This window comes from Glycine max, chromosome 9, assembly GCF_000004515.6.
Source record: "Glycine max cultivar Williams 82 chromosome 9, Glycine_max_v4.0, whole genome shotgun sequence".
Classification (NCBI taxonomy): domain Eukaryota; kingdom Viridiplantae; phylum Streptophyta; class Magnoliopsida; order Fabales; family Fabaceae; genus Glycine; species Glycine max.
In genome coordinates, this window is record NC_038245.2 from 44,306,504 (window position 1) to 44,323,880 (window position 17,377).

General features: G+C 33.1%; 2 protein-coding genes across 2 annotated transcripts; one reads left to right on the forward strand and one right to left on the reverse strand.

The window, feature by feature from the left end:
- The first annotated feature begins 2,041 nt into the window (after positions 1–2,041).
- LOC100817091 (protein SENSITIVE TO UV 2) lies at positions 2,042–9,574 on the forward strand. The gene is made up of 12 exons (XM_006587555.3): positions 2,042–2,455; positions 2,936–2,974; positions 3,122–3,246; positions 3,896–3,975; positions 4,068–4,432; positions 4,958–5,026; positions 5,850–5,932; positions 6,772–7,041; positions 7,128–7,234; positions 7,834–7,988; positions 8,520–8,719; positions 9,054–9,574. The coding sequence occupies exons 1-12, from the start codon at positions 2,129–2,131 to the stop codon at positions 9,313–9,315; spliced, it is 2,082 nt and encodes a 693-aa protein (XP_006587618.1). The 5' UTR covers positions 2,042–2,128; the 3' UTR covers positions 9,316–9,574.
- A 2,550-nt stretch (positions 9,575–12,124) lies between these two features.
- On the reverse strand, positions 12,125–17,006 carry LOC100817624 (disease resistance protein RPM1). The gene is made up of 2 exons (XM_006587557.3): positions 15,890–17,006; positions 12,125–15,129 (listed from the first exon to the last, which is right to left on the reverse strand). The coding sequence occupies exons 1-2, from the start codon at positions 16,317–16,319 to the stop codon at positions 12,713–12,715; spliced, it is 2,847 nt and encodes a 948-aa protein (XP_006587620.1). The 5' UTR covers positions 16,320–17,006; the 3' UTR covers positions 12,125–12,712.
- Between the last annotated feature and the right edge of the window lie 371 nt (positions 17,007–17,377).

Sequence of the window (17,377 nt, forward strand, 5' to 3'; positions counted from 1 at the left end):
TAAAATGGAACGGGGTTGAATTTCAATGGTAGATGTAGCCATGTGAAGTAGGTATGTAGCAGTGATTTCATTTTGTAGCTTGGCATTCATGAAAAAATGAGTTAATTTAATGAGAAAATGAGAGAGATGATGAATTGATTTGGCAGAGAAAGGGTGTCACAGTCCACTGACGACGAGTGATGAGTCCAGCACATCCACCGGCCACATTACGCGCCTTACTATGCCGTGGTGACTTCAACAACACACTCAAATCTAAATTATTTATCGCACAAAAAAAACATAATTTAACTAATAATATCTACTTTTATTTTTATTATTCATTGGAAAGCACGACGTGGAGAATCCACAAACTTGCTGGACTATATTATGATGCCAGCTTTTTTGACTCGACATTTACAACCTGCATATGGATATCCGTTTCAATGCCCCCCACTTGTTTTGATTAAAATTTATTCAATTTGTTTACAAAGGAATAAAATATTACTATATTAAATTCACAATTATATTATATATATATATAATACTTTATTTTGGTTAGACCGTCTTTTGTAAATAACATTTCGGATTTTTTTTCTTTTGAACCTTCAATTTAAAGCCTCCATAATGATTTATGCAGTTTTATTTTTGACTTTTAAAGGATTAGTTTAAAAGTTTAATGACTATGTATTATTAATATAATTTTTTATATTATCGATTAATCAAAATTAATATTGATATGATTTTTAAAGATATTTGTAATATGTGATTAGTTAAACGAGTTATTTGCTTAACTTTTATAATATATAATATCCTAACAGATGAATGAACAAACTTATATAAAGAATAAAATCCTCAAAAATTACAAAACAATATCACTAGAAACACATAATTCATGGTTTGCTGTTAACAGTCGATCACAAAAGGACGAATCGAAATAAATCTTGGTCCTATTACAAACTACCTAATTAGCAAAAGGGAAGGGAGAAGACAAGAAAAATAGTGGTCTTCAGTCTTCATGGTATATTAGCATATTTAGGTGTTTAACCACTAATTAACAGTTTTCATGTGAAGACAATAATAATATACATTAAGAAAAATAAAGTCTCATTAAGGTCAGTGGTTACATGTGTCTTAATGAATGATTAACCTTTATTTTCGCATAATAACATAAATGTTTTATCTAAGAGTGACTATTTGTTTAAACTAATCATATTTTCCCTATTTGCTATAATAATAAGAGGTCTAGACTTCTTCGCTTTTTTCATCAAGAAAAGTTCTCCTTCCTTTGATGACATTCTAATGCCAAAAGTGATGTAGTTTTGCATGAATAAAGAAAGTGTTTTCTCTCTCTTCTAAATGACGCTTCTATTTTTATATTTAACCATGATGAACAAAGTATTTTCTCTCTCTTTTTAGTCTTTTCCTTTTACTTATATACAATTTGCATCATATAAGTTAACTTTTGGATCAAATTATACTCAAATTCATATTTTAAAATATTATAAAAAATGTATCATAAATTTATTAACATCATCATATTATTTATACACCAAACCTAATAGTACTAAATGTTATTGATATAAAATAATTTTGCACATTAAAAAATCAAATATAAATTTTCTTAATAAATATATTACTTCTCCTCATATAAATATAACATACTATTATTATATCAATTCTATGGATGCTAGAGATACTCCTAATATGAAATATAGGAGTGAGGAGAACACTCGTCTCACTAACCGATTGAATCTTCTGATGTATAATTTTTATTATAAATCCTTATTAAGATTAACGTAACCTCATAAGAAAGCATGTATTTTCCTAAACTAAACTTTTATATAAAGAAACTCAAGAAAAAAAATATTATTTCAAATTGTCAAAGAATGAAACATTTTACTAGGACGCGTAAAGTCTTTAACTATTTAGTGATTGAATGTTACATCACACATTTTTTCCAAATTAAACATTACTAAAGAAAATGATTTTTTGTGAAGAAAACAACTTTTTTCTGTGTGTATATAATAAATATAAATATGCTATTTAAATAATTAAATTCTACTAACATTATTCAAAAGAGTTTTTTTGAATAAAAGGTTTACATAGTGTAGAAAGGCGAAGGGTAGTGTGAGTGAGTGAGTGAGTGACGATGGAGAAGAACAAGAGCGATGACATATTGTTGGACGATTGGGAAGACGCGTTACTGGAGCAGTTAATCCAAACCGAAGAGCAGTTTGTCCTCACTTCCACCGCACCAAAACCACCTCCCAACCCTACTTCCTCGTCGTCTTCTTTCTCTCTCGCTCTTCCTCCACCACTACCACCACCACCACCGCCTCCGCCTCCTTCCGCCGTTTCCTTCTCGCCCCCGCGAGAGTTCTCTCAGAGGCCCACCACAAGTATCACTCTGGACTCGCCCTCTCCCACTCCCATTCCAATCTCCGATAATAAAGACCTCGAAATCGACCGCTTAAAGGTAATTGCACGCCCGCCTCTTCCATTTTTAGGTTTTACTCTTTCTTTCTATGTACCGTCTATGAATGGGATTCGTTCTCACGCTGCTTCATGCAAGGAAACAAATGTTGTAAAGAATAACTGCAGTATTGTGGTTATTTTAGTTAAGTCAGAAGAAGGGTTTACTTGTAGCATTGGAATTTGAAACTTGGAAGTTAAGGGTAATAATATATCCTACTTGATTTTAACGTATTTTGGGTGTCTTTTCAATGGCCATCCAAGTTTTGAAACTTTGAGGTTTCTATTTGTATTGCCCCCTCCCCTCTATTATGTTGGTTTTTGTTTTGGAAGTGACAAGGGAGGGGAAAGGTGTCTTCTATGCTGGATTCTGATGATTGGCTTTTACTGATACTTTTGAAATTTAGATAACAAAGATTCACTTTCGCTTCAGCTTTTCTTATACTAAACTTGGTGTTGTTTTGTTGGTTGGTGGCAAGGACAGAGGGAGCTGGAACATGCGACAAAGCAGATTGCAAATCTGGTATGCTTGTGCAACTATACATACTCGACGCTGTTAATTGGTTGAGAACACAATTCTGCCTTATTTGTTCTCACTCAGTTGCTGTGAATTTTGATTTTGTGAGTCAGTAAAAATGTTGATATTCATAACTTAGTTGCATTGTTTCAGGAAAAGGAGCGTGTCAAGTTAAAGAAAGAAAGAGACAAGAAAGAAGATCAGCTCAAATCCATATCTTCCAGGAATGAAGAAGAAAATGCTTGTACTAAGTTTTCAAAGTCAAAGAGTATAGACAAGTAAGTCAAATTTTTAATGTTGTTTTAAACGATGTTCCAATCATTTTGTTTTTGGAGCAGTAGTATCCCCTTTTGTTGCATCTCAAATTAGCCAACAAGAAAGTGTAGAGTTTAGCTCTTTTAATATATTGCAGCTTTATACCATTGTTGCTTACATATATTGAATGGTGTCATAAGGTAGAAGCCATTGAAAATGAACTACTATGACGAAAAAGAGCATTTTACTTTCTGTCTGGAAGTTTATGATCTGGAGCTGAAAATAACAATGTAGCCTTTTTGTTGTAACTGTTGGTGAATATGTACCTATCTCTGTTTGTAATACTGTATGCCATATATCTACGGCATTGGTGAGAGACTGAGAGTGACCTAAGCTTACAGCCATTGCCAATTGTGTCTTGAGTAGAAAGTGATCTCAGCTAAGTTTGCCTGAAATATTTAGTAATTAAATTGCTTGAGTATTATAGTAGTCTAGACTGAGTTTAGCAGAAGGGTCAAGGTACGTCATGACAAATAGCTAACCAGTGTCTGGTATTACAGGTCTGAGATTGTCTTTTTAATTCCTTATCTAGTGTTTTTTTATTCTCTCTTATCTCTTTAATGTAATGTTGCACTACATATAGTTATTATTAACCAGGGGCCAAAATGACAGGGATTTTGGAACTCATGCTCTCAACTGTCATAAAATCTCTTCAAAATTTCAAAATGGAGTATCTTCAAATGATCTGATTGGTGAGGCATGAAAGAAATCACTCTCATTTAAAAGAATTTTCGATTTACTTCTGACATGGTGACTAACTTGGCTTGTTTTTGTTGTATGCCAGTTGAATCTACTTCTAAAGCTAAGGGAGTTGAAACAGCCACGATTAGTCATCAAGAAGCTCAGGGTGCTCTACCTCTACGTGATGATCTGTCTGCTTATCTTGATCTCTCCCAGAAGTTGCTGGCAATATGGGGATCTCCAACTGACAACAAGATGGGAACTAATGTGATATCAAAGTTGCTTGTGGGTTGTCAAAGAGATTTTCAGGTTCTCTTTGGCTGCATGAATATGAGTCTGCCCTCTGAAATAACAAGAGAATTACTTTCAGATTTAAGCTCTTCAGGAGTAGCGTTGCATTACCTCAAGGATCGTTTTCATACTCCAGAAGCAGCAAAGATTTCTAATCTCTACCTTGCATTGACAAAGGTATTAGTTCAATTCTGCATTTTTATATATTTTCCTCTGAAGTTGCATATTTCTGATCAATGGAGATATTCCAGACCTGAAACAGTTTAAGGTAGTGACTAGTGAGTGACTTTCACTTTATTATTGATTTTGAAATTTTTTCCAAAAAAAAAAGAGGTACAATTTTTGTATGGACTCGGTGAATGTTGTTTGTTAAATTATAATTTTCTTGTCTCTGGTTGCTATGCATGGTTGTTTTGAAGTGGTTTTGTTAGATATGTGGATCTCTCTTCTCTTGTGCAGAGTTTTTTGTACTTATTATTTGTTCATTTTTGCTTGCTATTAGGAGGATTTCCTAGTCATCGTTTTCTGCATTTCCCTTCTCTTGTAATATCATAATTTATTTATTTTTTTAATTTTTTCTAGATCTTTGGACTGATTCCTTTTCATGGTTACATATTGAAATGCTCTTGTTATTAAGCTGGTTTCTATTGTTCAATCATGTTTGTTGGGGTTGTATATCATCCAGTTATTGATGTGTTACAGATAGCTGATGGGACAGATGTTTTGAAAACTCTGATTGAGCCATTGCTTGATCTCTGTGGTATGGAAAATGTAAGTACTTTTTCACTAAATTTGTGAATTAATGCTTTTTTTTCTTTCCAAATTGTTTGCAAGCTTATATTACTATTACGTGTGGCTAATCCATTTTCTTTATTAAATAGTAGATCTATAGTAAAATGATGAGTTTGATATTTTAATGGATATTACAGGTTCCTAAGGATCCACCATTCTCCCCCCTTAAGTAAATTAATAACTAACACACTCATAGTGTTAGGAACCAAAAATAGAAATGAAGAACAGAAAAAATTTATAGAATTGAATGGAAAGAACAGAAAGTTAGAGATCTCTCCTAGGGACAGTCAGAACAGTTAGTGAGGTTAGCTAGTGATAGGGGGGAATAAGGGGGGAAGGGAAGGATTCATTCAGAGATTTAAGTTCTGATATATCTGATATCTGAAACCAAGTTCTTACTTTATTAAATTCATATGAAATACTATTGTGGACATCTTATTTGCAATGCTATTGGCTTACTGTTCCTAACTACTATTGAGTTATATTTTCTCTAAAAGTATTTTCTATTGAGTTAGGGCTTATTGAGTCATTATTGGTTCATGTCATTTTATGCTTTGATGATATTCTAAAATTGAAAGTCTAGTGTGGGATTATATTATAAGGCGTTGGGCTCACCAACTATAACGGCTAACTTTGTGGTGTGGTTCTCCCAAGGTTCTTATCAGTCCACATGCTAGAAAGTTACTGGGTGGAATGTTGGTTTCTTAAGTTTGTGAAAGTAATTTTATCAGGTTTTCTTTTCTGCTTGCTTTCTATTTTATAATCTATAAACCTTTACTGACAAAATTTCTGCCTTTTATAGGTTGTTATTGTCCATAGCTCTCTCTGTGTACTACACATGGTTCTGAAGCTCCTTCTGGAATTGGAAAAGAATGTTGGAAGGAGGTATGCATTATTTGGATGACATTTTCCCTTGTTTTAACAACTTCATGTTGATTGAATGTGTGTCCCTTGTCCATTAGCCCAAGGTTATAATTTGAACTGGTCCCCTTTTCTCTTTCTGAAGTCACGATATTTATATTATATTTCAATTAATACGTCTATCAGATCCTGTGAGTTGTGATCAACTATCTTGGCCAGGTTGATGTCTGGTCTGGGTTTGATAACTATGATGAAAACACGAGAAAATGGAATGTTTTCTCAAGTATGTCAAACTTAACCTATAATTGAAGTAGTGAAGTGTAAATGTTTGTGATATGTGTGCATGCATCTGGTGCATGCATCTGGTGCACATTTTCAGATAATATTAGGAACAGGAAACTAAGATTTATTATGCAGTGTGTGCTCACTGGGTGGAATGTTGTACCTGCATATAATTGATTATTAATCTATCTTTTCCTTCCCCCAATCTCTCTTCCTTGTCACCTAGTTTGACTGGCCTTTTTTGGGTGTGGTTGTGGAGGGGGCATTGGTGACTTGGGAGGGATGAAGTATGGTCACTTGTTGTTGTTGTTGTTGATTTTCCCTAAATGCTTAGTTGTAGTAAGCAATTCTGTAATCATGCTTCCTTCAGAAAATGCTGCTGAGCATTTGTGATATATGCTATATCTTTTTTAAAGTTTAGTGATCTATACCATTTCCCCCCTTGGGCAAGACTAAGTCCAGGATTGATTATAAGCTGCTGGATGGGCTTTACTGTGTGAAGTCACTTTTTCTTTCTTTCCTTCTTGTTGCTCATGTTCTTATGAACTTATGATTTGATCTTTCCAGTGCACTCTGCTCAGGGACAATGTCTTCATTGAAGGACTTTGCATTGGGAAGGGCCTTGCGGATTCTGGTGTAAAAGATGGAAATATCTTCAATGAAGAAATAGGGAGCAGAAAAGAGTGCCAGAGCCATCAGAATTCCTTACAACCTCGTGTAAATTGGATTTATCTTTTTGAGATAATGCATCAAATAGCCATGAAGATCACAGAAGAAAGAGTGAGAGTGGAGGTGGTATCTATTATGAAGTTGCTTTTCCTACAAAGTAATGCTTACTTTGAGAGGGAGCGGTAAGTTTTTAAGGTACTGTTTTCCATTAAAAAATTGACTTCTGAAGATATTATGTTCATGTCAAGAGAAATTTGTGTGAAAACAGGTTTGGCCAGAAAATAGTTTTTGAAACTATTTCAGAATTGCTAAAGAAGGATGCTGGGCTGTCTGTGAAGAAACATGCTCTAAGACTTCTATATCTAGTTCTAAATTGTAAGTTTCCTCCACTAACCAGTTTATCAAATTATTTTTCATCTAGTGCTACAGGTTATTAGTGATAATACATAGAAGTGAAGATTGGGTGGGACATCACTAGTGTTGCATGGTATCTTGTAGGAGGGTTCCGAGTCTCTCAAATACTCATAATTGTTTCTCTATCTCTGGTGACTTGGTGCTGCAAAGTTTCTTATTCAATAACGTTTTTCTTTCTACCACTTTTTATCATTACCCCTCTTACTATCCACTTTCCGGATGTTGGCCCCATGATTGAGTTGTGCTATTGGGCTCTTATACTCATTGATCCTAAACTAAAATAAGCTTTTATAAACAGTAGTAGGATGAGGTATGTCTAAAATAATAAATCCAATATTGCTTTTACACAATGTCTGATACTTGTTGAATCAAGGGTCTTCAGCTGGAGCATGCCTTGAACCTCCACATTCCTGAGTTCTTGGGATGTTTATTTTAGACTTTATGTTGTTGCTTAAGTATAGTTCTCTAGTTTTAGAATCAAGGGTTCATATCTGTTGTGCATTCCATGCAGATCCTAACTTTTTATATGTATTTTTAAATTTTATTTTCATGCATTCAAGGTCCAAAACTGTTGGCTGCTTTCTGTTGTGGTTGCAAAGAGAGGGATGATAGCAGTGCTATGGATGACAATGATTTGGCTTTACATTTCCAAAATTTTAAAATCATCCTTCAAGGATTGTCTGATTGTGTAGCATCTTGTAGAGGAGGTATATTGGTAAGTTTGCTAACAAAGATACTGATATCGTCCATATAAGTTTAAAATTTGATATATCAATTGTGAAAATTGAGATGTGATTATTTTTTTATGAAAAACATTGTTCATTTGAGTGTACAGTTGTCTGTGGAAGCATCACTATAACTCATTGAAGTTTTGCTTTGCGGATTGGGGGTTTGTCAAATTTAAGATAATTTATAGAGTAAAGAAGGAAGCATTTGAGAAGTGAGAAAAATGAGGAGAAATGTGATGTGTAGCCATCTAAATTACTCTTACTTTTATTTTGTATATTCATTTATATGTATGCATGTTTCCACACTTCTTCATTTAACAAATATGTAAATTTAAGTACTCTACTAGAACTTTCAGGATAAAAAATCAAGATTAAAAGCTTTCTTATTCTCTTCAATAATGGGGATGTAGTCAAGTGATTTACTCAGTTTGGGCCTTTGGGGAAAGTAAAAACAAATTAATATGATATGTATTTTAAAATATTAAATCTGCCTGAAATTTAGGTCATTGTAATTTCAGGAGTTGAAAGTAAGCAGAAATGCAATTCTTGTGCTGGCTTTCCTTGCATCATCTGGACAACCGGGTTTTGAAATTTTTGTTGGTCATAAGCTCTCTTGTAGAGGAGTAAACTATCTTATGTTGATTTTGCAATTACTGGTATCGGAGATGGATCTTGAAGCTGGAGCACATGGGCAGCAGCCAGAAATATTTAGGGAGAGGTAGTAAAACTGAGAGTCTGTATACAATCATTAAAATTGTTCATTCCTCTTAATAATAAAATATCATCCTTTTCCAGATAATGAAAAATATTTGTAAAATTGTACTTTAAAACTGTCATCTAAAGGTTACTATTCTTCTACTTTTGTTGAGTTCATTTTATGGATGAAAAAAATATAATCCGTCTGTTCCTTTATTTCTTACATTGAAGTTGATTATGAAGTTGAGATATTTGTGAAGTCAGCCATATTTTAATTTATTTTCTTCTGATTTTCATGTCTGCAATGTGATTTAAGTCTTGATTTTCTTTAACTCATTCTGACCATTTTTTGTCAGGACATTTCTGATACGGGAGACACTGATATTACTTAACAGACTAGTGTCTAGTCCTTCATATTCTGCCACTGTCTTGCACGGTTTGACGACCAATAGGGATATGGCTGGTTTGACAATTGATGTTGCAAGCAGATTATCTCAGAAAGGAAAGAAAAATGAGCAGCAGGACAGCATGGTGAATCATATAAGAGAAACTGAAATTGTTGACCTCGCTCGCATGTTCAAGAAAAGGGTGTTCACATATTTTGGTGATGATTTGTAGTGAAGTGTCTTCTTTCCACTGTTCAAAGTTTTTTGTACATATGCTCGCGTGTATCATTCTACTCAGGTAGGAGTTGATACTGAAATGTTGCGAAGCAGATAGGCAGCAAAGGCACGCTGGTCTTTTTTTGGCAGTTTTAGGAGTTGTGCCTGAGAAATTTTGATTGGCATGAGAAATTCAAAATTGTTGAAAGATTTGAGTTGGTGGTCACTGGTTAGGAATGTTGTCATTAAGCGTTGCCGGGTCGGGTTTCAGAAAATGATGTCCCATTTTTTTTTAAAAGTGATGGAACATTTACTTTATGAGAAAAAAAAGTTATACACTAATAGTATAAAAATGTATCATTTGGAATGTCCTTTGTTATAATAACAACCATAGTAAAATATACTTAAAAAGAATATGAAATTCCAAAATTATAATAGTCTACAAATATTTTATGTATAATAAAATAAATCAAATAAATAAGTTTTTAAAAAAGAAAATATTATTCTTAAAATATGGATTTCTAAACTAGATGAACATCAAGATATATAATAAAAGTAGTTACATTTGATGTCTTATTCTGAAATATTAATCAAGCTAAAATAAATATATCTTTAAATCTTTCTAAACTCAACAATTACTTTTTCTGCACCATGAAAACAATATTTATAACAAAATGATAATCTTAATGAATAAAATAAATTCTAAAAAGAAATTTGCAAATAATGTTTTCAGTAATGATATCTACAATGAATTTAAAATAAAATATTATATATATATATATATATATATATACCAATAAAAATCAAATTAAAAATAATCATATTTTATTCACATAACATACCCAATAAATAAAAATATTTAAATAAATATCAACATCTCAATGTATTCAAATAAACATTACAAACACAACTCCGTGATTCTCGAAATTAGTATACTCAAATCTTTAATTTTATAATCAATGCAGATCTCATATTCTTTAAAGTGCTTATAAATTCATATTCATATAATGACATCTCAATATCTTTCTCATGATAAATAAAGACATCTAAATTTTTTTTCTCATCCCAAATGAAAGTATTTCATACATATATATATAATCAATCATCCAAATGTGAGATACAAACACACCCCAAAGATTAAATGAATGAATTTACCTCAATCTATGACATTCAAATATTTCATTCATTTTTTAACTGGTGGCATTTAAAATTCACATCATTTAACTTATGAATATACTATAATCTAATATTAAGCGAGTGCATATAGATATATATTATATACATCATGGCATGGATTTTAAAAAAAAAATTGCAACATATATTATATACATCATCACATGGATTAAAGAAGAGAAAGAATTACGGTGCACATAAATTTTAGTGTACAAAGAAAAAATAAGAAATTTTAAAAAGGTAAGTGTTTTACCCATCTCTTGAAGTGAGTAATTCATATCCTTCATTATTCTTCTCCTCTAACAATTATGTCGACAAAATTTTCTTGTTTTCTCCCTTGTTCTTAATCCTTGAGCAGTAATATCAAAATAGACCGTTTATGTGTGTGATTCTAGGAGAAAAAACCATCTACCCTGATATAAAAGATGTAATTTAAAATTTATTTAATCGATCTTTCTTTATTTATTATTTTTATTATCTTTAATTATTATTTAAAAAAAACACCACTGTTTTGTCTCTCTCTTTTTTTATTATTATTTTTTACTAAAATAATTATATTAACTTCTCTTATAACAATCTATCTTATCTTTTCTTTTACTAAAAGATTAAATAATCATATATTAAATAATATTTATATTAATAATTATTGGATGATTTTAGGATATTACATATCTATTTTCATTAAACTTTTTTTCTTTCTTTTCAAAATGCTATTTTCCCTTTTTTAGCTCATTCCATTCAGCCAAATATTACATCTTAGTGATTCAAAAAAAAAAATTACATCTTAATGATTCAATATAAATGATATATTTCTAATATTTACATTTATACGTTGAGTTTTATAAGTTAACCATAAATTTTTAGAAAAAAGAGATTGTCGTGCTGTGGCAGTCATAATGATCTTTGTCCTATAAATCCCTTATATATATATATATGGTGTTTGTAAGTGTGCTTTGTTGCCAAATGTTAATAAACAGTTTATAATTATCAGGAAATCAAATCAATATAAAAATAAGATTAACAGAGTTGCCTTTTTGATTGCAAATGCAATTAACGAATAGTAAGAAAAATTGTAAACGGAAATAACTATTACAAAAAAGAATAAAGGTACTTGAATTTTTTGTAAGAAAAATGAGAGAATATTTTGCCATAAAAAGTGGAAATAAAATTAATTATTTTAACAATAAAACTATGAAATAGAGATAGAATATTTCTGGAGACTTATAAATCATGGATTGAATTTCCAACACAATTTGAGAAGACGTATAATTTAGTCATTTAATTTCTTGATTGCTTTATTATGATAATATTAACATCAATATAAAATAAAATATTAATATATATACTTAAATTATAAATAATAATAGTAAATTTATTTTCTTATAATAGTTCTAAATTAAATTATAATTATAAATCTCTTTAATTTGTCTAAAGAAAGCACGTTGTTTTAAATATTTAACTTGTAAATTTATGAATGACTTTACTACACAATTTGAGTTAGTGATGTCGTAAAGGACACGTACGCCACACACAACTCAGCAGACAGCACAAGAAGAAATCGAGTTGTTGCATGGATTGGATATGGCGGCTGAATCCTACGACAAAATGTGAACCACCTTTGAGTGATAGTAAGAATTAAGAAAGATTATATTGGTGATGGAAAATTTCTAAGTGGACTTTTGCTCTAGCTACATATTTCATGTCTATTTTAGAGAATGATACATCAACATTGCATTTCATGGTGCCTTGAGGAGGGACCAGGAGTTATGAACAATATTCGGATTCTGATTGTAATAAGTACAACTGATGCTAACACATTTTTTCTGTAATCATAAAAAAATAGGAAGAATTATGTTATACAATAGTCTATTTGACAATGGTAATTATGCTATTTACATTGATCACATTTAAACAAAGGTGAATAAAAACCTACACCTTTATTTAGAGCACTGACTTCTATACAATAAATGAGTCTGCTCAATTTTTTATGGTACAATTTAGGTCATGTACAAAGGTTGCTATTCACATTTTATTATGGACTTAGGTACACTTCCTTATGTGCTATCGGTTTTGTTCTCTAACCAGAATTGAAATATCACCTTGATATATAGCCCACACAATAAAATAAATGTCGGCATAGATTATTAAGCTGAAACTCCAACTCTGATTGAAAAACAAGAAGCACATAATGAAGAATTATTGTACCAAAGTTTTGTTCTTTACTATTCCACAATTTAGAGCTAGACCTTCCACAGAGTGCGAGGTTCATGACTTCTCATGACTGTGCCAGACCGGGGAGAACAATCTCTGCTGAAACTGTCTAGAGCATAAACATCCCAACCATCATCTCTCCAATAGGTAGAATAAACATTTGGTATATGTGAAACTTTACAGTAATCTTTTCCTGGACCATGTGGACATATTGTCTTCATCAGTTCATCTGGCATATCAAAAAACTCAAGGACTTTGAGCTTACTCAAGTGCTCAATTCCTGATGGAACCTTCTTCAACAATTCGCAGCGTCCGATGCTCAGCCTTTCTAGGCAAGGCATTGCATCCTCCCCCACTGTCACCTGTTTGAGTCCATCGAATTTGTCAAGGCCTAAAACCTTGAGCTTCTTGAACTTTCCACACACAAAATGCAATGTGTCACCATCATATACTTGAACTAGTTCAAGATGTGCAAGGCTTGGCAGATCCTGCAGATATACTAGTGGATCATGTTTTAAACAGCTCCATTTGAGAAATAGCCTAGCAAGGCTATGGAGAGACTGTATCCAACTTGGTAACTCTTGTAAACGCCCGGACAAATACAAGCGTTGAAGAAACGGAGGAGGCGAACAAAGGAACGCAAGATCAATGACTTTATTCTCACCTTCAGAAGCAACAGAAAGAGCATGGAGATTGGTTAATCTCTCAATGGACAAACAGAAAGCCTTCCCATCTTCCTCTCTAAGTTTCAAGATGCCTAACCTTCTTAGTTGACTTAGCTCCCCTAACTGCCTTATTATCATTCCACAATCTTGGTTTGCCTCCACAAAACAAAGTTTTTGTAGTGCCTTCAAATTTCCTATTTCAGTGGGGGCCTTAAAACCATGTTTGGAGTAGAACTGTGCATAGCCTTTGACATTAAATTTATACACAAGGAGATGGCGAAGCTTTTGAAGCTTTAGTATATCTAAAGGCAATTCTCTGACAGAAGTTTTCTTAAGATCCAGTGTTTCTAGATTATGCAACTTCCCTATTATGTAACCTGGAACCATTGTCACCTTTGTGTTCCTTAAGCTTAGATATCTTAAATGATATAGATCAACAACTGCTACTGGAAACTTATTCAAAGGTGCATCTTGATAATCTAAAACACCTAGCAGTTTACAACCACCAGGAAACAGTTTGCCAAGAGATAAATTTTCTCCTACACCAAACATTAAGAGAGAACGGAGTTGAGAGCCTGACCTATGAATATGTTGCTGCCGATGACATGGTAATGTGCCGTGCACCGAAAGTCTCCGAATCTTTTCTGGCCATGCTATGCTTTGTTCTTTGACAACGGATACAAAGTTTTGGTCCTTGGACTTCAAAATGATAATCTCCCTTAGAAGATCATGGATTCGCAAAGTTTTCACCCTTCCATCAGATGTTATCTCTGCAACCTGTATCAAGTTTCTGTTCAGGAGCTCCTTGAGGTAATCATCTGCAACATCTTCCTTTGTTTTTCCTTCTTTGGCTTTAATGAATCCTTCTGCTATCCACAAGCGAATCAATCTCATGCGCTGAATCAGATAGTCCTCAGGAAAGATGCTCAAGTACAAGAAACAGTATTTCAAATGGTAAGGTAAATCATTGAAACTGAGGTTGAGTACTGTTTTGAAATTATCAAGTTTACCATTGCCTTGAATTTCAGCTCCAAGACTACGGCAAATCATGTCCCATTCATCGATCCTGTGCTTGTCTTTTGTAGCCAGGACACCACTGATTGCCACAATTGCAAGGGGAAGACCCCCACATTTTCTTAAGATGTATTTACATATGTCAATCAAATGTGAGGGGCATGAATGACCCTGAAAAGTGTTCCTACAAAATAGATCCCAAGCCTCATCTTCTTTCAAGGGTTGCAAGTTATACACCTTACCATTGGATTCTATGCTGGAAGTAAAGGCTAAATTGGATTTTCGTGTGGTGATCATGATCCTGCTGCCACAGTTATTGTTAGGCAATGCATATTTGACAGCTTCCCATTCATACATTTGCCACACATCATCAAATACCACTAGATACCTCTTCCTCTGCAGCAGGTCTTTGATGATCATCTTCAGCTTATCACTACACATGCTTTCAAGTCCCTCAGGAATCGGTCGCCTTATTTCGGAAAAAAGCTTCCGGGCCAAGTCTCTGAGAAGCTCCTCAGTTTTACAAGATTGAGAAACGGTAACCCAAACACAGGCTTTGAAGTGTTTTCTTACTTCTGGATCATCGAATACTTTCTTTACCAAAGTAGTTTTTCCCATCCCTCCCATTCCAGTGACAGAAATCACTTTTCGTCCGGTACAACCATTAATCAACCACCCGATCAGCTGCTTTTTAGGCCTGTCTATTCCTACTAGATCAGTGTTGTCCAGGAGAAGGGCGTCTCCCCGTTGATCATGCCACGCGTTAACTGTTTCAAGATATGTTTATTGTACTAGCTCACAAGTGAGAATTGTGTATATAGCAAACCGAATACACTTTCCTTGTTAGAATGAAAATTGTTCACTACCACTTGCTCACTTTCTACATGCACTTCATTAACACTATCAGTCTATTATAAAAATGCAAGTTATGTAAGTGGAATTTAAATGCATCAATGATGTAAAAGAAGAGGTAAACATAATCACCAATTGGAGGTTCAAATTGTTATTACTTGAAGCTTTCAAATTCTAGACTTGTATAGTGAAACATCTGCAGATTGATTTGTATTCCTTCTTTTCTTTAGTCACAAATGAAAGAATAAAGAAAAGACCTGAACAAGAAATGATGTGATTAGTGTGCTAAGTGCTTCAATTGGACCAGCAGCAATTTACTGATAACTAGCATGTTTGGTTCCCCATTTCAGATGTTTTTCATGTTTACTAATAAACTAATAGTTATAGGCTATTTCATGAATATAACTAATAGCTTTCACTATTTTATGAATATATTTATAGCTTCCACTATAATTTAATGGTTATGAATATAAGCTAATAGCCTCCACGTCTCAGATGTGACTTTTTACTTCACAACAAGTTTCCAAACACACTAGTACAACAACTTTCGCTACTGATCTATCTAGAACACGGGAAAAGAACACGAATAATAGCATAATTGAGTGCTTTCCCTGTACATGACCATTAGGATATTCATCACTTGAGTTTGAAAAGAGTCTTTGAAGTTAGTAGTACCTGTATAAGTGGAATTTGAAGCCTCAGAAGCAGTGTCAAGTTTACTGAGGAATCTCTTGCGAGTTAAAGAAATAGTTTTCATGCGTGAGTTGATGGCTTTTAACTCGTGTGCAATCCGATAATGAGCTTTCATATTCCTGATACTGAGATAATTAGAGAGTCCATTTGTATGGTTATGTAGCTGAACCAGTTCCAATTCATCAAGAAGATCTTCTGCCTCATGAACAACATCTCTGACTTGCCTAACCCAAACTTTGAGTTCCTCATCACTCTCTTCAAATGCATCTGCAGCCCTTAAGAAGGCTCTTATCAACTCCAACTGTCCTTTCAGATATATCACTTCTGCTTCAACCCCTGTGAACAATTTCAACTTATTCACAAAAACAGGTTTAAGCCTTTCGAGAAGAAAACTCACTGCACTCTCAGCCATGATCTCAGTGCATATCTGAAGCAGACTAGTTAGTGTCTAGTGGAACGAGACTTAGGTTTCAGACTTGTTAGCTATAGGAAGTGCCTTGCTTGTGAATTTTCTTATAACATGGTTTTACTTTTCATCTCATTTTATTAATAAGGCAGGATTTAAAAATAGGAGAGGAGATAGAGATGCAAGACATTTTTTCCTAACAAAAAATTGAAATATGGCAGCATCATTAGTAGATAACTACTTACGTGTATGAAAAGGATACATAGAAATGTGCAAGTAAAGCCTAAAAGTTATCTTAAAATATGTTAAGTTCAGCTAAAGGCTTAAAAGTTATCTTAAAATATGTCTGAAGGGAAAAATCAATAACTAAAACTGTTGACTTATAGTTTGATATATGAGGAAGAAACGTGTGAAGTATATACTAAAATGATATTCCTTACCGGAATGCAACTTCTATTTGGAATTGCTAAACATGATGTAATTAAAGATTAAGGATAGAATTTTGGGAGAAAAAAAATACTTCATGAATTTTATGAAGTAACATATATAAGGGAAAGCAAAAACTTCTTAAATGTGACTTATAAAAGAAACCGAGGAAATATTTGATGCAAAGTTTTAGAGGTGAGGTTTGAATTCTTAAGCAACTAACTTTTTTTTTATAAGCAAGCAAGTGATATACGATCAACTACCAATATGCTAATTATAATGACCAAAAACAACGTCATTTATGGGCTAAAATTAGAATCATACGGATATGCTGAAGTACCTAAGAAGTAAGAAGTCTTTGCAGTTTTTTTCTTTGGAAAATATGAATATATATGATTACCTATCAATCATACTCAGAAGGTGATTTACATAGAAGTTGTATATAAATTGGCACTTTCGGCTTTCCTTTGCTTTAAAACAGTGGGATTTGGCATGGTGTCATGTTGTCCACATAATAATGGGCTCCATGTTTGACTGCAATAAGAATCTTGGAACATGCTCAACAAATCAAACGACCATTTACATTTTTATTGTAGACTAAGTGGGAAAGTGATAAACATAGAAGGTACCAAAATCAT